Raw genomic sequence first — 16,979 nt, 5'->3', positions numbered from 1 at the left:
AAAAAAAAAAAAAAAAAAAAAAACGTGACTCTCACACACACACTCTCTCTCTCTCTCTCTCTATATATATATATATATTTACGATTATTTTCGAAGTTTCAAAAACTAATAAAATTTGATTATTTATTTTTTTTAAAATATATTTTTAAGTAATTTCGATCTATCAAAATCTCGTGTAATATAATAATTTCTATTAAATAATTTTTTTAATTAAAAAAATGCACTAGAATTTATTAATTTTGGCAAATTTTATATGTGATTTTATCATTTTGCCCCTTGAAAGTTGGAGCTTACTGGGCCAGGCAGGTCCAAAAGGGTTGCTTATTGGGCTTCGGTCCAAAATGAGTTTATTGGGCCAGGCCAGAGAAACGTCATCTGACAGACTGACACGTGGACAAATTAGAACATGTGTTTACACATGTTCAAAGCGACGTCGTTTGTAGCACAAGCAGGTCACGTGACATTTGGGTTTAATTCGGCATTTTTTGTTTTCTTCATATAAAAAGCTATTTTCTTCTCCATTTGTGTTCTGATAAACTTCCTTCGCTGTTTCTCTTCTCTCTTTTGGAATTCTCCGATTCCCTTCCTCTCCGGTGAGGCTCCGGCTGAGGAAACGGGAGAGTTTCGCAGGTTTCATTTGAATTTACAAACTGTTACTGAAAGTTTCTTTGTAGGATTTCTGTGACGTTCGCTTCTCCTAGCAGTGTTATCTGTCAGAACAGAGCCTTGACGTTCTCTGTCGTTTCTTCTCCGGGAATTCTGCACCATCGCTGCTTCTCTCACCTTCAAAAGCAGCGTGTTCTTCATTGCAATCGTCGTTCGTATTCGAACATCGGGATAAATGTCGCTCCGGCGGCCTCTTCCGTCGTCGCTAAAACTGCTCTATCCGATACTCACGTTCAAAGTCAGAGCTCCAGTTCTGTTCCTGGTAGTGGTATGTATAATTGGAACTCTCTTTTTTTTTTTTGTACTTCATTTCTTGTTCATCATGCAATTAGTTTGTATTGGAATAACTTGCAACGTCAGTTTGATTGGATTTTTTGCGATTGGTTCGTGATTAACTGTAGTCATCGAGTTTTGTGTTGAAAATTTGGAAAAAAAAAACGATTTATTTTGTGATTGTATTCGTTTTAAGGATGGTCCGATTTTGCCAAAAATGTCTCTGGTGAGTGGGGTGGATATGGTGCGGATTTTTCTTCTGAGGGAACGCCAATTGAACTTCCAGAATCCGCTGTTCCAGATGCTTATAGAGAATGGGAGGTTAAGGTTTTCGACTGGCAGACTCAGTGCCCCACTCTTGCAGGACCAGAACAGCCCTCTTTCATGTACAAGACAATAAAACTACTCCCCACAGTGGGGTGTGAAGCCGATGCTGCAACACGTTACAGCGTTGATGAGAGAAATTTCGGAAGTGGTGCAAATGAAGAAGTAAATGCATTTGCATATCAACGTAGTGGATGTTATGTAGCTGTCCAGCCGATTGAGGATGGAAGTTCTAACAAGTTATTGGAGTTGGAGCATTGCCTGGTAAATCCTCAAGATCGTGAATCTCGTGCGAGGATTGTTCAGGTTGTTCGAGTTGAAGGCACACAGCTAGTTTTGCAGAATATCCGAGTTTTCTGCGAGCAGTGGTACGGGCCATTCAGAAATGGAGAACAGCTTGGTGGATGCGCCATAGGAGACTCAGCATTTGCTTCTACAGCTGCCTTGAAAGCTTCTGAGGTTGTTGGTACATGGCAGGGTCCTGTCTCTGTTGCCCGCCTAGATGGCTCTCAGATTGTGAGTTATACGACCTTCCTTTGCTTTTTAGACCATCTTTTACTATTATTACATGATGATTTAGAACTTTTGTTGTACTTTTTCTTGCTATCTTTCAATCTGATAAACATGAAATTAGAATTTATAATCTGATACTAGTAATGCACAGAACATTGCAAAATATAACTCGAATATAACTCGATTTAAATCTATAGTGTCATTATAACCATGATAAACTTACTTTCACAGGCACAATATAACTCGATTTCCTGTTGAACATGTACACAAAAGTTGATACAGAACATTGCTCAAGAACTTTTGGCTGATGATGTGCAAAAGTCGACAAGAACTGAATCAAACCTCAAGATGCTTCCCAAGCAACTATGGTGTTCCCTTAAAGAAAGTAAAGACAGTGGCGATGCTTGCTGTGAAGTAGGATGGCTTTTTGATCACGGGCATGCAATTACATCAAGATGCATCTTTTCAAGCGCTGCAAAATTGAAGGCAAGTTCTTCCTACAATTTATCTAATTGTTAAATTATACTGCAATTAAGTTTAAAAAACAGAACTGGTTACCTCATTTCCCCCCTGCAAAATGCATATTTACGGGCTGGTAATCAACCTCTAGTCTTTTCCTCTATGCTTTCCTGCTTCATACTAAATGACACTCTAAGCTATTTGGTGCTTCATACTAAATGACACTCTAAGCTATTTGGTCCTTCTGAATCATGTTTGTCTAGGGAATTATTTGCATTTTGATATTGTCGATCGATTACGTTCATTTTTCATGGTGCGTGTACAACTTTGTTAAATGTGACTAATCCTCTTCGTTAGACGAACACGACTCTCCACAATGGTATGATATTGTCCACTTTGAGCAAAGCTGGGCTTCCCCAAAAGGTCTCATCCCAATGGAGAGAGTATTCTTTGTTTATAAACCCATGATCATTCCCAAAATTAGCCGATGTGGGACTTTTATCGTCCACTTTTATCATCCTTTTGAGTCTTAGTCATTTTTTACTGCCTTCAAGGAGGCTTGACTCCTTTTTCTTTTGAAGTCCTTTGTTCGACATTTGAGGATTTACCAATCTATTGGCACAACTAAGTTTAGGGCATGACTCTGATACCATGTTAGATGAACACGACTCTACTCTCATGTCTTTGCTTTGGGATTCCCCAAAAGGCCTCATCCCAATGGAGAGAGTATTATTTATTTATAAACCCTAAATTAGCCAATCCCGCTTTGGAATTCCCCAAAAGGCCTCATCCCAATGGAGAGAGTATTATTTATTTATAAACCCTAAATTAGCCAATCCCGCTTTGGAATTCCCCAACAGGCCTCATCCAATGGAGAGAGTATTATTTATTTATAAACCCTAAATTAGCCAATCCCAAAAGGCCTCATCCCAATGGAGAGAGTATTATTTATTTATAAACCCTAAATTAGCCAATCCCAAAAGGCCTCATCCCAATGGAGCCCTAAATTAGCCAATCCCAAAAGGCCTCATCCCAATGGAGAGAGTATTATTTATTTATAAACCCTAAATTAGCCAATTCGGCTTTGGGATTCCCCAAAAGGCCTCATCCCATGGAGAGAGTATTATTTATTTATAAACCCTAAATTAGCCAATCCCAAAAGGCCTCATCGAGAGAGTATTATTTATTTATAAACTCTAATTAGCCAATCCCAAAAGGTCTCATCCCAATGGAGAGAGTATTATTTATTTATAAACCCTAAATTAACCAATCCCAAAAGCCTCATCCCAATGGAGAGAGTATTATTTATTTATAAACCCTAAATTATGTACAACTTTACTTGTTAATCGTGACCAACTTTTCGAGTGGATTCAGGAGTTATCATTGGAGGGTTTTTTTTAGAACTTAAAATGTATACATTTGTAGCCTCTTCGTGTATGACTTTGTTGAATGTGACTAACTTTTCATTGCCCACTTTTCCACATGCAGGAAATATCGATTGCAAATGAGACTCCTGCTTAAGATGGTAATCAACAGATGACAGTTCAAGTAAGCTGATGAGAAGATCCTGATTCCTTCATTAGCCATCACGTAGGCTTTATACTACTTTCAAGGTGAATTCGGAGAAAACAAGGTATAAATATATAAAAACTCACATGTTGCATGCAATTATTTTCAAGTTTAGTAACAAAATCTTTTGGCATCCATCATCCATGAAACTTTGTTTGTGACGAACTGTTCCACTTGATTATAAGTACATTTATAGGAAAGATTCCCTACTGTTATCTTAAGTTAGTTTTCCTTTAGTAAAGGGCAAAGCTTCATGAACTATAAACAAATCTGCATATTTTATGACTTTCTTTCATATAGTATAATGAATCACGAAGTTGAATCCGTGTCGCATAGGCAGCATTCTCAGAAGCTGCAATAAGATGGGAGTTTGTTAGATTTAGTTTCATACATAAACATAAAACTATGGTGTGCCTATTAGTTTTGGACGAATGGACAACTTGATGGAATTAGCAATGGAGAAAAGTTACAATATTGTAATGAAATTTGAAGTAGAGGTAGAAGACGATAGAGTATCTATACAAACAGATAAATAATCCCCAAATGAAAATGTTATGCAAAAGAACCCTAGCAACTCGAACATCTCTCTTGCACTTTCACACTCGGGAGTTCAACCACATCACCATTTGGCTATACAGCAATGAGAAGGAAATATATTAGGGAAATACTCGAGCAGAGTCTTCACTACAGAAATCCTTCGCAATGATCCTTGAAGCTAGGAGGAAGAGGAGCTCATTCGTGTCGGGAAAGTATCAATTCCTCAATTCGACAACCGGCTGTACAACCTGCAGAATTCCAAGCCATTATACGTACCGATAGCGTGCTTGTAAGTCTCATACCCGATAGACATGAACAAAATCTATGAACTTCTTAAAAACTATTTTTGCATCAGCCTAGATTGTTAAGTTCAGACTTTAGACATTGCAAGTAGCATCATGCTGAAACTGATATGTAGATATTGATAGGTGATCAGTACCGTTACTGAAGCGTGTGGTTCGGAGGCTAAAGAGCACCGGGCCCGTCTCTCATGCTCAAATTCAAACTGTTTCTCATAGTTCGTCTTCCAACTCCTGCATTGCCTTTCTGCATCATGGCAACAAACTCACCATAATCGATCCTTCCATCCTGCATGACACAACGAAAGTACATCACTAAACCAAGATCAATTTTCTTTTCTTCTCCATCCCATGACCCACATAGGTTCCAAGTGTCCTGGTCTAAGAATACGGGCGTAAATCATGGTATATAGTTGTGAGGATTACATTATCTTGGTCGACTTCTCTGATTACGTCCTCGAGGTATGCGTCGGTCATATTATGTTCTGCACAAGCTTGCTGCAGCTCATCAACTGTGATGTAACCACTTCCATCTTTGTCGAAGTATCGAAATGCAGCAACAAGGTGTTCTTCACGCTCTAGTTTGTTGAGATGAATGGTTGCAGCAATAAATTCTCCATAGTCGATAGTCCCACTATTGTCAATGTCAGCCTGAAAGAAATTTTAGTAAATTTTCCTGGGGTTCAAGAACTTGTAAGCATACAAACCATACAGATTCATATGAAAATTCAACAACGTTGATTGATCATAGAAACAAATTCATTTCTGAAACTTGAAGCAATATTTTCTTCCATAGCCACCTTCTTAAACAGGGAAGAAAGACAAAATCACAGAATAGTAATATCAGTACTGCGGGAGAGAGTCAAATTCCAAGTTGAATAAATTAAGAGCCATCCGAACTCAAAAATTTAACTGAGTTCTATTCCTTTCAATCACCCTAAAATTTGTAACTTTGAGGAGTTCTATTCCTTTCAATCACCCTAAAATTTTAATTTTTGTAACGGCTCATGCCCAAGATTCAGATACATTCGAATTTGGTATCTGTGTACCCTGACATTCCCCTGTAATGTGGTTACATTATTTCTCTCTTCTACGAGTAAAGATTATCCCCACAAATCATTATGGATTTTTTCGACATGTTTTGTCCTCACTCGCATACATCCTAAGAAAATTCTCAAAATGTCACAAAACATAAAATTACTCCAAGCATAGCACACTTAACTTTGGAGTTCTTATGATTGAGACATCGGAAAAAAAAAAATGATATATCAAGGAGCCAAAAATTCTTAGAAGTCTTCCACTACCGCAGCTATATCACATCCACATATGCATCTAAAGTTACTGCACATTAAGAACTACATAATGCTTTGACTTGAAATAGGAGCAAGACTAGTGAATATCAAGGAACCTAGTTGCGAGGGCTATGAACATGAAATTTCTTGAACCAAATAGCACAAGGTAGCAAAGAATCAGAGATGTAGCTCATCTAAGCTAGACAAAACGGAGGGGCTAAAGTTAACAATGTCAATGTAATAGATGATGGTGAAAAATATAAATATACTCATGCAATGGAAAGTAAATGTTCCTTAAGACATGCAAAAAGTTACCGCATCCATAAGGTCGCGTATTTCAATATCTTTCAAGGTTGAACCATATCTTCTCAAACCAGCTTTGAGTTCATCAAAGGTAATTGCGCCACTGTTATCAGTGTCCATAGCTGTAAACATTTCTCTAAGGCCAGCGATCTCCTCTTCAGAGAGGCTTTCAGCAATCACCTAACGGTTCAAACGTGCAGATTTTACACATCAGTCATTTAAGCCAAAAATGTGCAAAAGCTTGCATTAAGCTTTTCTAATAGTAGGTATTCTATGCAAACTTGCTAACATTTAAATGGGTGTTGAATTTCAGCTATCCCACCTAGGTGAAAGGGCTTGTTGGTATACTTACTCGTAATGCCATCTTCTTTAACTTATTCATTGCAGAGAATTGTTTGAGTCGAGAAAGTACGGCAGGATCTAGAGCCCTATCAGGAGCAACCCCGTTTTCGCAAATCCAAGGATGACCTGTACAGATTATGGAGGTATAATAATTTAATCAGACTCGTATAAAACTTAGAATATTCTATAAGTACACTTGTAAAGAAGAACTCATCTTCTTTCCTTTTTTTTTATTACCTTCCTCGCATATGTATAAAAGACCGAATCCATTCCATTTCTAAAAAGAATTACTAATCCTTAACTTTTCAAGGAATCCTTCACTAGTGGTTGTGAATGACGGGCTGATTTTCGAGGAATCCTTAAATTTTACTTTTATAAAGATTAAAGGAATGTTGAAAAGTATACATACATAATACTTCATGAGCAGTCAAACGATCTGATGGTCGAGAACATAGCATCTTTCTGATAATATCCTTTGCACTGTCAGATATTAGGGGCCAAGGGTCTGAGTCGAAGTCGATATGTCCCTTAAGCACAGCATCAAATATTCCTTGTTGAGTTTCTGAGTGTAGAGAAGAGGAAGAAAATAACTACTTAGCAACCATACATAAGAATTTCATTAGTTTCCTCTTCTACAACCATGGTATTAGACCACACCCCACTAGAGCTCAGAGAGATGTCGACCCTTGACTCTACCTCAAGAGATATCAAATATATCAAAGGTTTCATGGTTAATCAATTTGTGCGAAGGATTGACACCAAGGAGGACCTGGGTGCCCTTACCACCCCCACACCCAGTTCCTCAACTAATAGGCAATAACTAATTCAGGTTCTTAGTTGTGTTTTTATTTGAAAAAACTATAATTACCTGCCCAAAATGGTGGCACACCACTCAGCAATATATACAAGATAACTCCTGCAGTCCACACGTCCGCTGCCGGACCATAGTGCTTAAGAAGTACCTCTGGAGCAACATAGTATGGGCTTCCAACAACATCAGTGAAGATTTGACCTGAAGTTGTTTTGTGCATATCAGCAATGAAAAAGAATTCGATGTATTGATTAAACAAATGATAATGGAAGAAAAAGAAATCAAGAAATCTAAGTCAAGTGAGCTAGTTTTGTATAATTGAAACGTAGATGATCAATCTTTTGAAATATTCAGAATCTTTTAGGAAAGGATCAGGAATTACCTCCTTTTGATTTATTGCAGCATTCCTACTTCTCTTTTTCTGCATAATGCATGTGATTATTCCTGGAATCTCAATCCTTTTCCTTAAAGAAACTGAATATTTCAATAGAAGTTGTTTTCTAACTCATTGAAGGGATTATCATATGATTTATCTGATATGCCACAGATGATTAACGATGATTAATGGTTACTACACATGCCATAAACACAGTTAAGGAGCACTATTGCCGAACATCTAATAGGACCTTTGCATCATCAATAAAACTCAAAAGGAAATAGAATAACTACAGAACTATCTTTTCACCTGGTTTGAAGAAAACAGAGAGGCCAAAATCAATAGCTTTAAGAGAGAAGTCATCATCCTTGTTAACCAGCAAGAAATTCTCTGGCTTCAAATCTCTATGCATAACTCCAAGCGAATGGCAAGTCTCGACAACCCCGACAATAATCCTGGTTAACTCAGCAGCTTTCCTCTCACTGTAATGTCCCCTATGGATGATCCTGTCGAACAACTCCCCGCCGCTACAAAGCTCCATTACAATATGAACATACAAAGAATCTTCATAAGCACCCTTGATGGTTACAATATTCTTATGACCTGCCAAATGGTGCATGATCTGAATCTCCCGTCGAACGTCCTCGACATCCTCCTTCGCAATCAACTTCCTCTTCGAGATAGACTTACAAGCATACTCAATGCCAGTGGTAATCTCAGTGCACAAATAAGTAGTTCCAAACTGTCCCTGTCCTAATTTCCGACCGAGCGTATAGAGATCTCGAATGTTTGCAGTCTTATGACCCAAAACATAATAGGCTTGATTCTCAGCGCTTTTCCTCATGGTGAAGTCTTTCTTGGTGGGGCTTAAGAAGGCTTGATTGTAATCGTTATCCTTGGATTTCGTCTTGTTCTCTTTGGCAAACTCTTGTGCAATCAAATTGTGAGTGTTTATACTGGTAGGGGAAATATCAGAATTCGATCGGGCTGAAGAACCGCTGTTATTGCGCTTAGAATAGAGTGTTGAGCTGTCCTCGGGCTGGCTGTAGCCCTGAAATATATTCCCTTTGAAAGATCCACGGCAGGTATTGCCCATGAAACACGTAATCGCCCTTCAGTTCTGTTCCTCTCTCGCTCCCTCTCTCCCAAAACTCACCAATCACGTCTCATCAATCACGAAACCCTAACCAAAACAAACAAAAATCAATCCAAAATTGACGAAATCAGAGATTCCAGAAATTCCTCACAAATCAAACCAGATCGGAAACCAATTAATCGCACTGTTAGCTTAAAAAATATGGTTAGAATCTAAAAAGAAAAGGAAACAAACTGAGATAGAATAATCGAAGAAGAAGAAGGAAAGAAATGACAAAAAAATTATACGAAATCCAAAAGAAAAGGAGAGAGAGAAGACGAAGAAGAAGTACCGAATTGTTGTTGTGGCTCTGGAATCCATGAACAGTGGAGAGAAAATGATTTGAGCAGGAAAAATGAAAGGGATAAAAAGAACAGGGAAGGGGTATATAAGCAAACAAAAATAAATTATAATAATTATTAATTAATTAATTAATTATTAATAGTAAAATAAAAAACCGGGGACCAAGTCCTATTTGTTATTTGGTCTTGGTTGGTTGCTGCTGAGAAACATCGGAAGTCAGTGCTGACCAGCTACTCTCTTTTTTTTTTCTTTTTTTCTTTTTTAATTATATTTATTTATTTATTATAATTTTAAATTCTGTTTTTAATTTTAATTATAACTGATTTATGTTTAATTAAATTTGATTAGTTGGGACATTATTTGAGGACCAACTATTGATACTACTTGTCACGATTGTACTCTTGTGTAGCAACAAGTGAGCTAAGTCAATTCGTTTTTGCGTCGCTACAGTTAAGTGATGTATGCTTCTCCCTGCTTTAAGAAGAAAGATTTCGAAAGAGAGTTTTGAAAGCAAGATTTGAAAGATTTAAATGGCAACAACAACTGCTTACAACATGTAACTATCAGTTGGTAAATTGGTGCTATATTTGAAAGATTTAGTTGGTAAATTTGAAAACGGTAATAAATAATAGATAAATTTTATATTAATTATTTAATTAAATTTCCTTACAATAATTAATTCTTATAATGTCTTTAATTAAATACATTTACTTATCACTAATCTCGGACTTAAACTTTCTATATTTAACCAATACATAAATTATAAAATTAAAATATTTTAAATAATATTATTTTAAAAGCTAATAAAGGAACTAAAATGGTTCAATTAATTATTTTCTGAAATAATGTCTTTAATTGACTATGATACAATAAATATTTGCTTAATTATCCATTTGTCTAAAGATTTGCTTAATTATAATTGGTCCGTGTAGCACACGCATCAGGAAAGCGCTTGTCGAATTGTAAATTTCCAGTGCTGTCAGGTCAACATCAACCAGCCATTGCCCGGTGTTTCGGGAGGATAAAATCTAAGCTTCCATATCGGCGCGTGGGGCGCGTGTAACTACCATCCCATTTTTCTTCTTCAACCTTACTATTTTTAGTATGTCCAAGATTGGTAATTTTCATATGTATGTATATATACATGTGTGTATGTATATATATATATATGCATGATATTTTTTTTCCAATTTAGTATTTATTATATTTAAAAAAATCTATTACAATTTTCTATAATTTTTGAATCACATTAAAAATTACTATTATTATTTAAATAATTTTAATAAAAAATGTAATAAGATATAAAATATATTTACAAATTTGCCCATTGTTTTAAAAAATATCCAATTATTTTTTTTAAAAAAAATTGTAACGTCACCGATAATATTTCATCAAAGTTTCAAAAATATCTTAAAAAAAACGGTTAGAATATTGACCAAAAAATCAATTTCTTTTATTTATTAATTTAGCTTTAAGAAAATCAACTTCACACAAAGAATAAGAATCAATTTGACCGTTGACGAGACTTGAAATTACATAATTGGAATAAAATCCAAAATAGTATTTTAATGGATAAAATATTAATATCGAGTAATTAATTACAAAAATTTTCTTTTAAAACAAAGAATTTGAACTAATTGTGCCTAAGTCAGAGCGTTTATGTGGTGTCCCACATTGGCTGGGAAGGAGAACAAACCACCATTTATAAGAGTGTGGAAACCTTCCCCTAACAGACGCGTTTTAAAACCTCGAGGGAAAGCCTGAAAAGGAAAACCCAAAGAGAACAATATCTGCTAGCAGCGGATTTGGGCCGTTACAGTTTCAATCCGGTAGCTACATAGACACAATACGATATCTCACTCTCAAAGATCGATAGCTATGGTTGTTTTTCCCGTTCATCAGTCCTCAACTATAAGAACTAATAAAGAGAAAATAGTGTATGGACAACAACAAATAAAATTTCGATTCTACATAACATGATTGCACATCTTTTGATAGCACAATGATTTCTTTCGACAACCAATTACAACCCACAATAACATTTTTTAAAACATATGTGGGTATCAAAGTCAACGTGAACGGTATCCATTTCCTCTCCTCGTACTATTCAAAGCCAACCCACAATGATTAAATATGATATACGTTAACACGAATACAACATTCTAATGCATATGATGTATGAACTCTTCCTCGAATATATACAACAAATGTTTTTCCATAAAAATTTCACCATATACATCGACTTGAAACTCGACATATACCATCGACCAATGAGGTCCAAATCTCTTCACGTCACGTGATGAACTCGAAAAAAGAACAATAAAAATAAATTTCGTGACAACGACATTGCAACAAAAACCCGTTATTCTAATATTATATACATATATCTAAAGATTTAGAACGATAAAATAACTAGATTTTGGTAAATTTTAATTTATCTAAATGGAAATAAGAGGTAAAAGTAAAATTTACCATGTTTTTTTTATTGAATTCATCTGATGATGATCAACAGTTCTGCCCTTCACCAGAAAGCTCCAACAAGGTTGATGGCTAAGCTTCTTCCAATTGCCTGTTGACCCCTCCACTTGTAGGCCTAAATTATAAAAGAAAAATAATAGGGTTGGTAGAACTAGGCATTTTACCAAATCGTCCCCAACAAACTCGTTTTTTTAAAGTACTTCTATTGTTTCAAAAGTTGCAATAATACCCTTGACCTTTCATAAACGTTTCAAAACTACCCTTAGAATAGAAACTCGTTAGACTATTGGATGAAAGGAAGAGGTGACGATGACCTAGAACGATTAGGATGCTTGCATATATTAAGTATGAAAGCAAGACATCAAACACGTTGACTTTTCGTCTGACATTCTAAGGTTCTTATACTCTAAAAGTAATTTTGAAACGTCTATGAAAGGTCAAAGGTCATATCGCAACTTTTAAAATAAAGGTCAAAGTCCTAAACGTCCAAGTTATTTCAAACGAGTCCCTGAACTTTAAAGCTTATTTCTAATAGGTCCCTGAACGGACCAGTCTATAAACTATCGACGGTTTGATAAGTCCGTGAGCTTGCAAGTTTGTATAGAATAGGTCTTACACATATTCAACATTATTTTAATTGACGAATCTATTGGACTCAAAATCGAAATTTTAATACCTTAATAGATATAAAAGTTCAAATTTATGTCTCGTAGATTCATTCATTTTAAAAGAATGTTGATCGGGTGTTATTATGTTACCAAAAGGGCTCATAAGAATGTTGATCGGGTGTTATTATGTTACCAAAAGGGCTCATAATCACTCTTCTTTCTTTCCCAAAAGACTCAACAGCCCAAGCCCACCGCTAGCAGATATTGTCCTCTTTGGACTTTCCCTTCTAGGGCTTCCCTTGAAGATTTTAAAATACGTCTGATAGGGAGAGATTACCACGCCTTTATAAGGGATGCTTCCTTCCCCTCTCCAACCGACGTGGGATCTAACAATCCACCCCCTTGGGGGTCTAAAGTCCTCGTTCGCACACCGCCCGATGACTGGCTCTGATACCATTTATAACAGCCCAAGCCCACCGCTAATAGATATTGTCCACTTCGAACTTTCCCTTAAGGTTTTAAAACACGTTTGATAGGGAGAGGTTTCCACACCCTTATAAGGAATGCTTCGTTCCCCTCTCCAACCGACGTGGGATCTAACAATCCACCCCTGTGGGGGGTCCAACGTCCTCGCTGGCACACCGCTCGGTGACTGGCTCTGATACCCTTTGTAACAGCCCAAGCCCACCGCTAACAGATATTGTCCTCTTCGAACTTTCCTTCAAGGGCTACCCCTTAAGGTTTTAAAACACGTTTGACAGAGAGAGGTTTCCACACCCTTATAAGGAATGCTTTGTTTCCCTCTCCGATCGATGTGGGATCTCACACTCTCCCTCTCTCATCCCCCGTCTCCACTTCTAATGCATCTTAACGATATGATATTTAAACATTGAATACGATGCAAGAAAAAAATACTTACAGTCCACTTAGCACTTTAATTGTGTCATAAATGAACCATTGCGATGTAACAAGAGGACCAACAAGTGCAATTCTGACAGGGAGACTTCTAGTAAATAGATTGCCAAATCCTATGTTCTTCACTGCCTGCAAGAACAATATCCAAACAAAAACACCATTTAGTTTTACTTCATCTCTAGAGAAGTACTTCTAAAAGCATGAGTAGTACAACAGTGCAATGCACCCTTAGGAGCTTAAAGTGCCACCCAAACACACATATCTATGAAAAAATATGGAAATAAATTAGCTCTGAGATCCCACGTCGTTTGGAGAGGGAAACAAAGCATTCCTTATAAGAGTGTGGAAACTTCTCCCCGGTAGATGCGTTTTAAAACCTCGGGGAGAAGCTAGGAAGGGAAAGTCCAAAGAGGACAATATCTGCTAGCTAGTGGGTTTGGGCGGTTACAAATGGTATCAGAGCCAGACTCAAGGACGTTGGGCACTCAAGAGGGGTGGATTGTGAGATCTCACATTGGTTGGAGAGGGGAACGAAACATTTCTGTGTGGAAACCTCTCTATAGTAGATGCGTTTTAAAACCTTAAGAGGAAGCCCGGAAGGGAAAGCTCAAAGAAGACAATATCCGCTAACGATGGGTTTTGGCTGTTACAAAAGGTATTAGAGTCAAACACTGGACGGTGTGTTAGCAAAGAAATTGGATCCTAAGGGTGGTGAATTGTGAGATCTCACATCAGTTGGGGAGGGGAACGAAGCATTTCTTATAGGGGTGTGGAAACCTCTTCCCAGTAGTCATGTTTTAAAACCTTGAGGGGAAGCCCGAAAGGAAAATCTCAAAAAGGACAATATCTACTTAGGTTCTTCCTTTTAACTTAGGGTGCATGCTTCATTAAGAGCGCCACATTTCTTCTTAGCGAGGGACCTACGGTACGATTTTCTCGATAACTAGGCATACTTTTTAAGGAATAAGAGAGAGTAAGAGAGCAGCAGGAGTACCTGCACTATACTATCAGCCTTTTTATTATAAAGAGAGGAAACAATGTTATCAGCTGGATTCGAGACAATAGTACTAACAGCTCCAGCTGCATAGCCAGCCAAACATGTAACACCAAGCTGTTGCGTTCTCGAGCAATCTTCCTTTCTATGCTGAATGATCTTTCGATATATGAAGTCCACCGAATGCTCAAATGTCGAGAACATAACCATGGAGACTGTCAAAGACAATTCACAAATGATAATATTAGCAACGAGAAACAATTACGCTTTAGAAGTTCAATACATTAGCGTTCCACGATAACCTGAAAAAACATAAGGCCCTATTTGATAACGATATTCAATTTTCCGTTTTCGAAATGAACAGATATCACAGCTAGAAAACGCAACGAGTTAGAGACGTTACATGGAAGATTTCGTCCCCAAAGTGGAAAAAGACCTCGGTAGAAACTGCAATAAAAGATCGATATCAACGAAGATATTGAAGACGTAAAAGACGATAAAGAGATGTTGCCATTGCTTACCCAGAAAGACCTTCACTGTAGTATAGCTTTGGAAAGCCATCAGCCAATCCCTTGGCATAATAGGGCTGTGTTTGGACTCTGACCTTGACAGCTTCAAAAGGGCAGAGAGCAACATCAGCAAAGAATTGAGCAGAAGCACTACTGAGAAAGTATATGGAACTTCTGCTGTGGCCTTCCAACAAATCAGAGTAAGACTTCTTGAAGTACTCGTAGAGACCGAATTTGAACCCGCCTTGAACGCCATATCCGAATAACTTGCCGGACCAACCTCTCCAAAGGGATGAAGGACCTTGTTCCCTCCAAAGAACCGAAAAACCAGAAGAAATGCCATTGTACTTAATAGGATTCACCTACGGTAGAAAACGAACTCGTAAGATTAGTTTTATTGTCGATTCTTGTTTCCAAGAGATGTACAAATATGATGGATTAGCTTCTGAAAATAACGAACTATATGTTGAGGATTGTTCGGAGGGAGTCCCACATTGGCTAGTTTAGGAAATGATCATGAGAGCTTATGCTCAAAGTGTACAATATCATACCATTGTGGAGAGACGTGATTCCTAACATGGTATCAAAGTCATGCCCTTAACTTAGCCATGTCAATAGAATCCTCAGATGTCGAACAAAAAAGTTGTGAGCCTCGAAGATGCACTAAAAAAAAGTGACTCAAGTATCGAACAAAGGGTGTACTTTGTTCGAAGGCTCCAAAGAAAGGAAAGGAATCGAGGCTCAATTAAGGGAAGGTTGTTCGAGGGCTCTATAAGCCTCAGGGGAGACTCTATGGTGTACTTTGTCCGAGAGGAGGATTGTTGGAAGGGGGTCCCACATTGGCTAATTTAGGGAATGATCAATGGGTTTATAGGTAAGGAATACATCTCCATTGGTATGAGCCCTTTTGGGGAAGCTCAAAGTAAAGCCACGAGAGCTTATGCTCAGAGTGGACAATAGCATACCATTGTAGAGATCCGTGATTCCTAACACTGTATATATATCTCGTTTGATAACTATTTGGTTATTTGTTTTAGTTTGAAAAGTGTACTCGGTTTCCATCCTTCCAAAAGAGACGCTTGAATTCTTGGCCAAACTCCAAAAACGAAAACAAGTTCATAAAAACTATTGTTTCGTGTTCAAAACTTCGCTTCATCTTTCAAAACACGGGTAAAATGTCGATAACAAACGAACGAACTTATAAGTGGAAGTTGTATTTATAAGTTTAGTTTTAAAAAACCAAATGGTTACGAACTTAAGTTCTTAAGAACTTGTTTTTGTTCTTGGAATTTGACTAAGAATCGAACCGTTTTGAATACGAATCGAATCGTTTCTTTAAGAAAGGTGAAATCCTAAGCATAATTTTCAAAAACATAGCTCAAAATTCCTTTCATACTCCCTCAGTCTCATACTAAAACTAGTCACAAACAGCTCACAAGACTCATAAACTATGAACATTTCAACTAAACCATTCATGAAGGAACAGAGCAGCAAGAACAATCAAAGCAACTCATAAGAACATAATGAACATTATACAACAAAAACCAAGAGCTACCTGCATATTAACCTTCAAGACATCAAGAGGCGTAAGAGCAAGATGGGTAGCCCCAGCACTGAGCATTCCCCCAACAGTACAAAGGCCATAATACCCAGCTGAAAACTCCTGGCATAGCCTTCTTCCTTCAACCTCTCTCATCTCTTTCTCCCTCAAAACCCTTCTTCTTGTTCTAGATTCTTACCTCCAAGCCACTCCCTGTTCGTGCTTTTTCAGAGAGACCCATCAATGAATTTGATTGAAATTCCTGTTTTCTACCCTGCGCGGCTGGTTCGTTATGAAGATCACAACTGGGTAAGTGAAGGGTTTTGGGAAATGTTTCGTTGTTTCTCCTTTTTCTTCATTGATGTGGATATAGCCACGTTCGCGATTGGAAAATACATGGCCCTAAAAGTTTGGAATAATTGTGACACTCTGTCCTCGACTTAGACGACGACGAACATATTCCGCCTTGCGTTTTCTAAATGGGCCCTCTGTGGCATGGCTGGGTTGCTGTGTTTATGAAGCCCAATTCCATGGACGTTTGGCGGCCATTGACTGCTAAGAAAATGAGGAAATTGTGCTTCATGAGTTGTTTTTAGACCACATAATTTTACAAATTTTTGTAATATAAATTCAAATTTGACTTTCTTGAATTTTTCATTAATTATTATGTTAGGAAGGAATATATATATATATATATATATATATATATATATATATATATATATATTAAATT

General features: G+C 37.2%; 3 protein-coding genes across 3 annotated transcripts in view; 1 reads left to right on the top strand and 2 right to left on the bottom strand.

Annotated features, from left to right (window-relative positions):
• Window positions 1-4,349, top strand: part of LOC111435129 — a 7,585-nt gene extending 3,236 nt beyond the window's left edge. The window contains exons 3-7 of the mRNA XM_023072467.1: window positions 507-630; window positions 705-934; window positions 1,136-1,779; window positions 2,050-2,262; window positions 3,724-4,349. Coding sequence (XP_022928235.1) covers window positions 507-630; window positions 705-934; window positions 1,136-1,779; window positions 2,050-2,262; window positions 3,724-3,756 — 1,244 coding nt within the window. The 3' untranslated portion in view covers window positions 3,757-4,349. The remainder of the gene's footprint in view (window positions 1-506; window positions 631-704; window positions 935-1,135; window positions 1,780-2,049; window positions 2,263-3,723) is intronic.
• LOC111435223 (calcium-dependent protein kinase 26-like) lies at window positions 4,252-9,292 on the bottom strand. Its single transcript, XM_023072624.1, has 9 exons — window positions 9,192-9,292; window positions 8,074-8,947; window positions 7,446-7,589; window positions 6,987-7,139; window positions 6,588-6,703; window positions 6,248-6,415; window positions 5,067-5,291; window positions 4,781-4,929; window positions 4,252-4,589 (listed from the first exon to the last, which is right to left on the bottom strand). The coding sequence occupies exons 2-8, from the start codon at window positions 8,858-8,860 to the stop codon at window positions 4,807-4,809; spliced, it is 1,716 nt and encodes a 571-aa protein (XP_022928392.1). The 5' UTR covers window positions 8,861-8,947; window positions 9,192-9,292; the 3' UTR covers window positions 4,252-4,589; window positions 4,781-4,806.
• Window positions 9,293-11,502: 2,210 nt separating this feature from the next.
• LOC111435279 (mitochondrial phosphate carrier protein 1, mitochondrial) lies at window positions 11,503-16,657 on the bottom strand. Its single transcript, XM_023072716.1, has 6 exons — window positions 16,262-16,657; window positions 14,719-15,068; window positions 14,601-14,644; window positions 14,198-14,412; window positions 13,208-13,332; window positions 11,503-11,795 (listed from the first exon to the last, which is right to left on the bottom strand). The coding sequence occupies exons 1-6, from the start codon at window positions 16,400-16,402 to the stop codon at window positions 11,753-11,755; spliced, it is 918 nt and encodes a 305-aa protein (XP_022928484.1). The 5' UTR covers window positions 16,403-16,657; the 3' UTR covers window positions 11,503-11,752.
• Window positions 16,658-16,979: the final 322 nt, after the last annotated feature.

This window comes from Cucurbita moschata, unplaced genomic scaffold (assembly GCF_002738365.1).
Source record: "Cucurbita moschata cultivar Rifu unplaced genomic scaffold, Cmos_1.0 Cmo_Scf00048, whole genome shotgun sequence".
Classification (NCBI taxonomy): domain Eukaryota; kingdom Viridiplantae; phylum Streptophyta; class Magnoliopsida; order Cucurbitales; family Cucurbitaceae; genus Cucurbita; species Cucurbita moschata.
The sequence above is the reverse complement of the archived record's forward strand: the minus strand, read 5'-3'. Positions and strand labels throughout refer to the sequence as shown.

Excerpts from the sequence above, each read along its gene's own strand:
- LOC111435279 (XM_023072716.1), bottom strand. The coding sequence starts at position 16,402 with ATGAGAGAGGTTGAAGGAAGAAGGCTATGCCAGGAGTTTTCAGCTGGG. Across the intron at positions 14,645-14,718 it reads TACAGTGAAGGTCTTTCTGG|TTTCTACCGAGGTCTTTTTC; the intron begins GTAAGCAATGGC and ends CTTTTATTGCAG. Across the intron at positions 11,796-13,207 it reads ATTAAAGTGCTAAGTGGACT|GCCTACAAGTGGAGGGGTCA; the intron begins GTAAGTATTTTT and ends TTTATAATTTAG.
- LOC111435223 (XM_023072624.1), bottom strand. The coding sequence starts at position 8,860 with ATGGGCAATACCTGCCGTGGATCTTTCAAAGGGAATATATTTCAGGGC. Across the intron at positions 7,590-8,073 it reads CTCTGTTTTCTTCAAACCAG|GTCAAATCTTCACTGATGTT; the intron begins GTGAAAAGATAG and ends AAACAACTTCAG. Across the intron at positions 6,416-6,587 it reads TAAAGAAGATGGCATTACGA|GTGATTGCTGAAAGCCTCTC; the intron begins GTAAGTATACCA and ends TTGAACCGTTAG.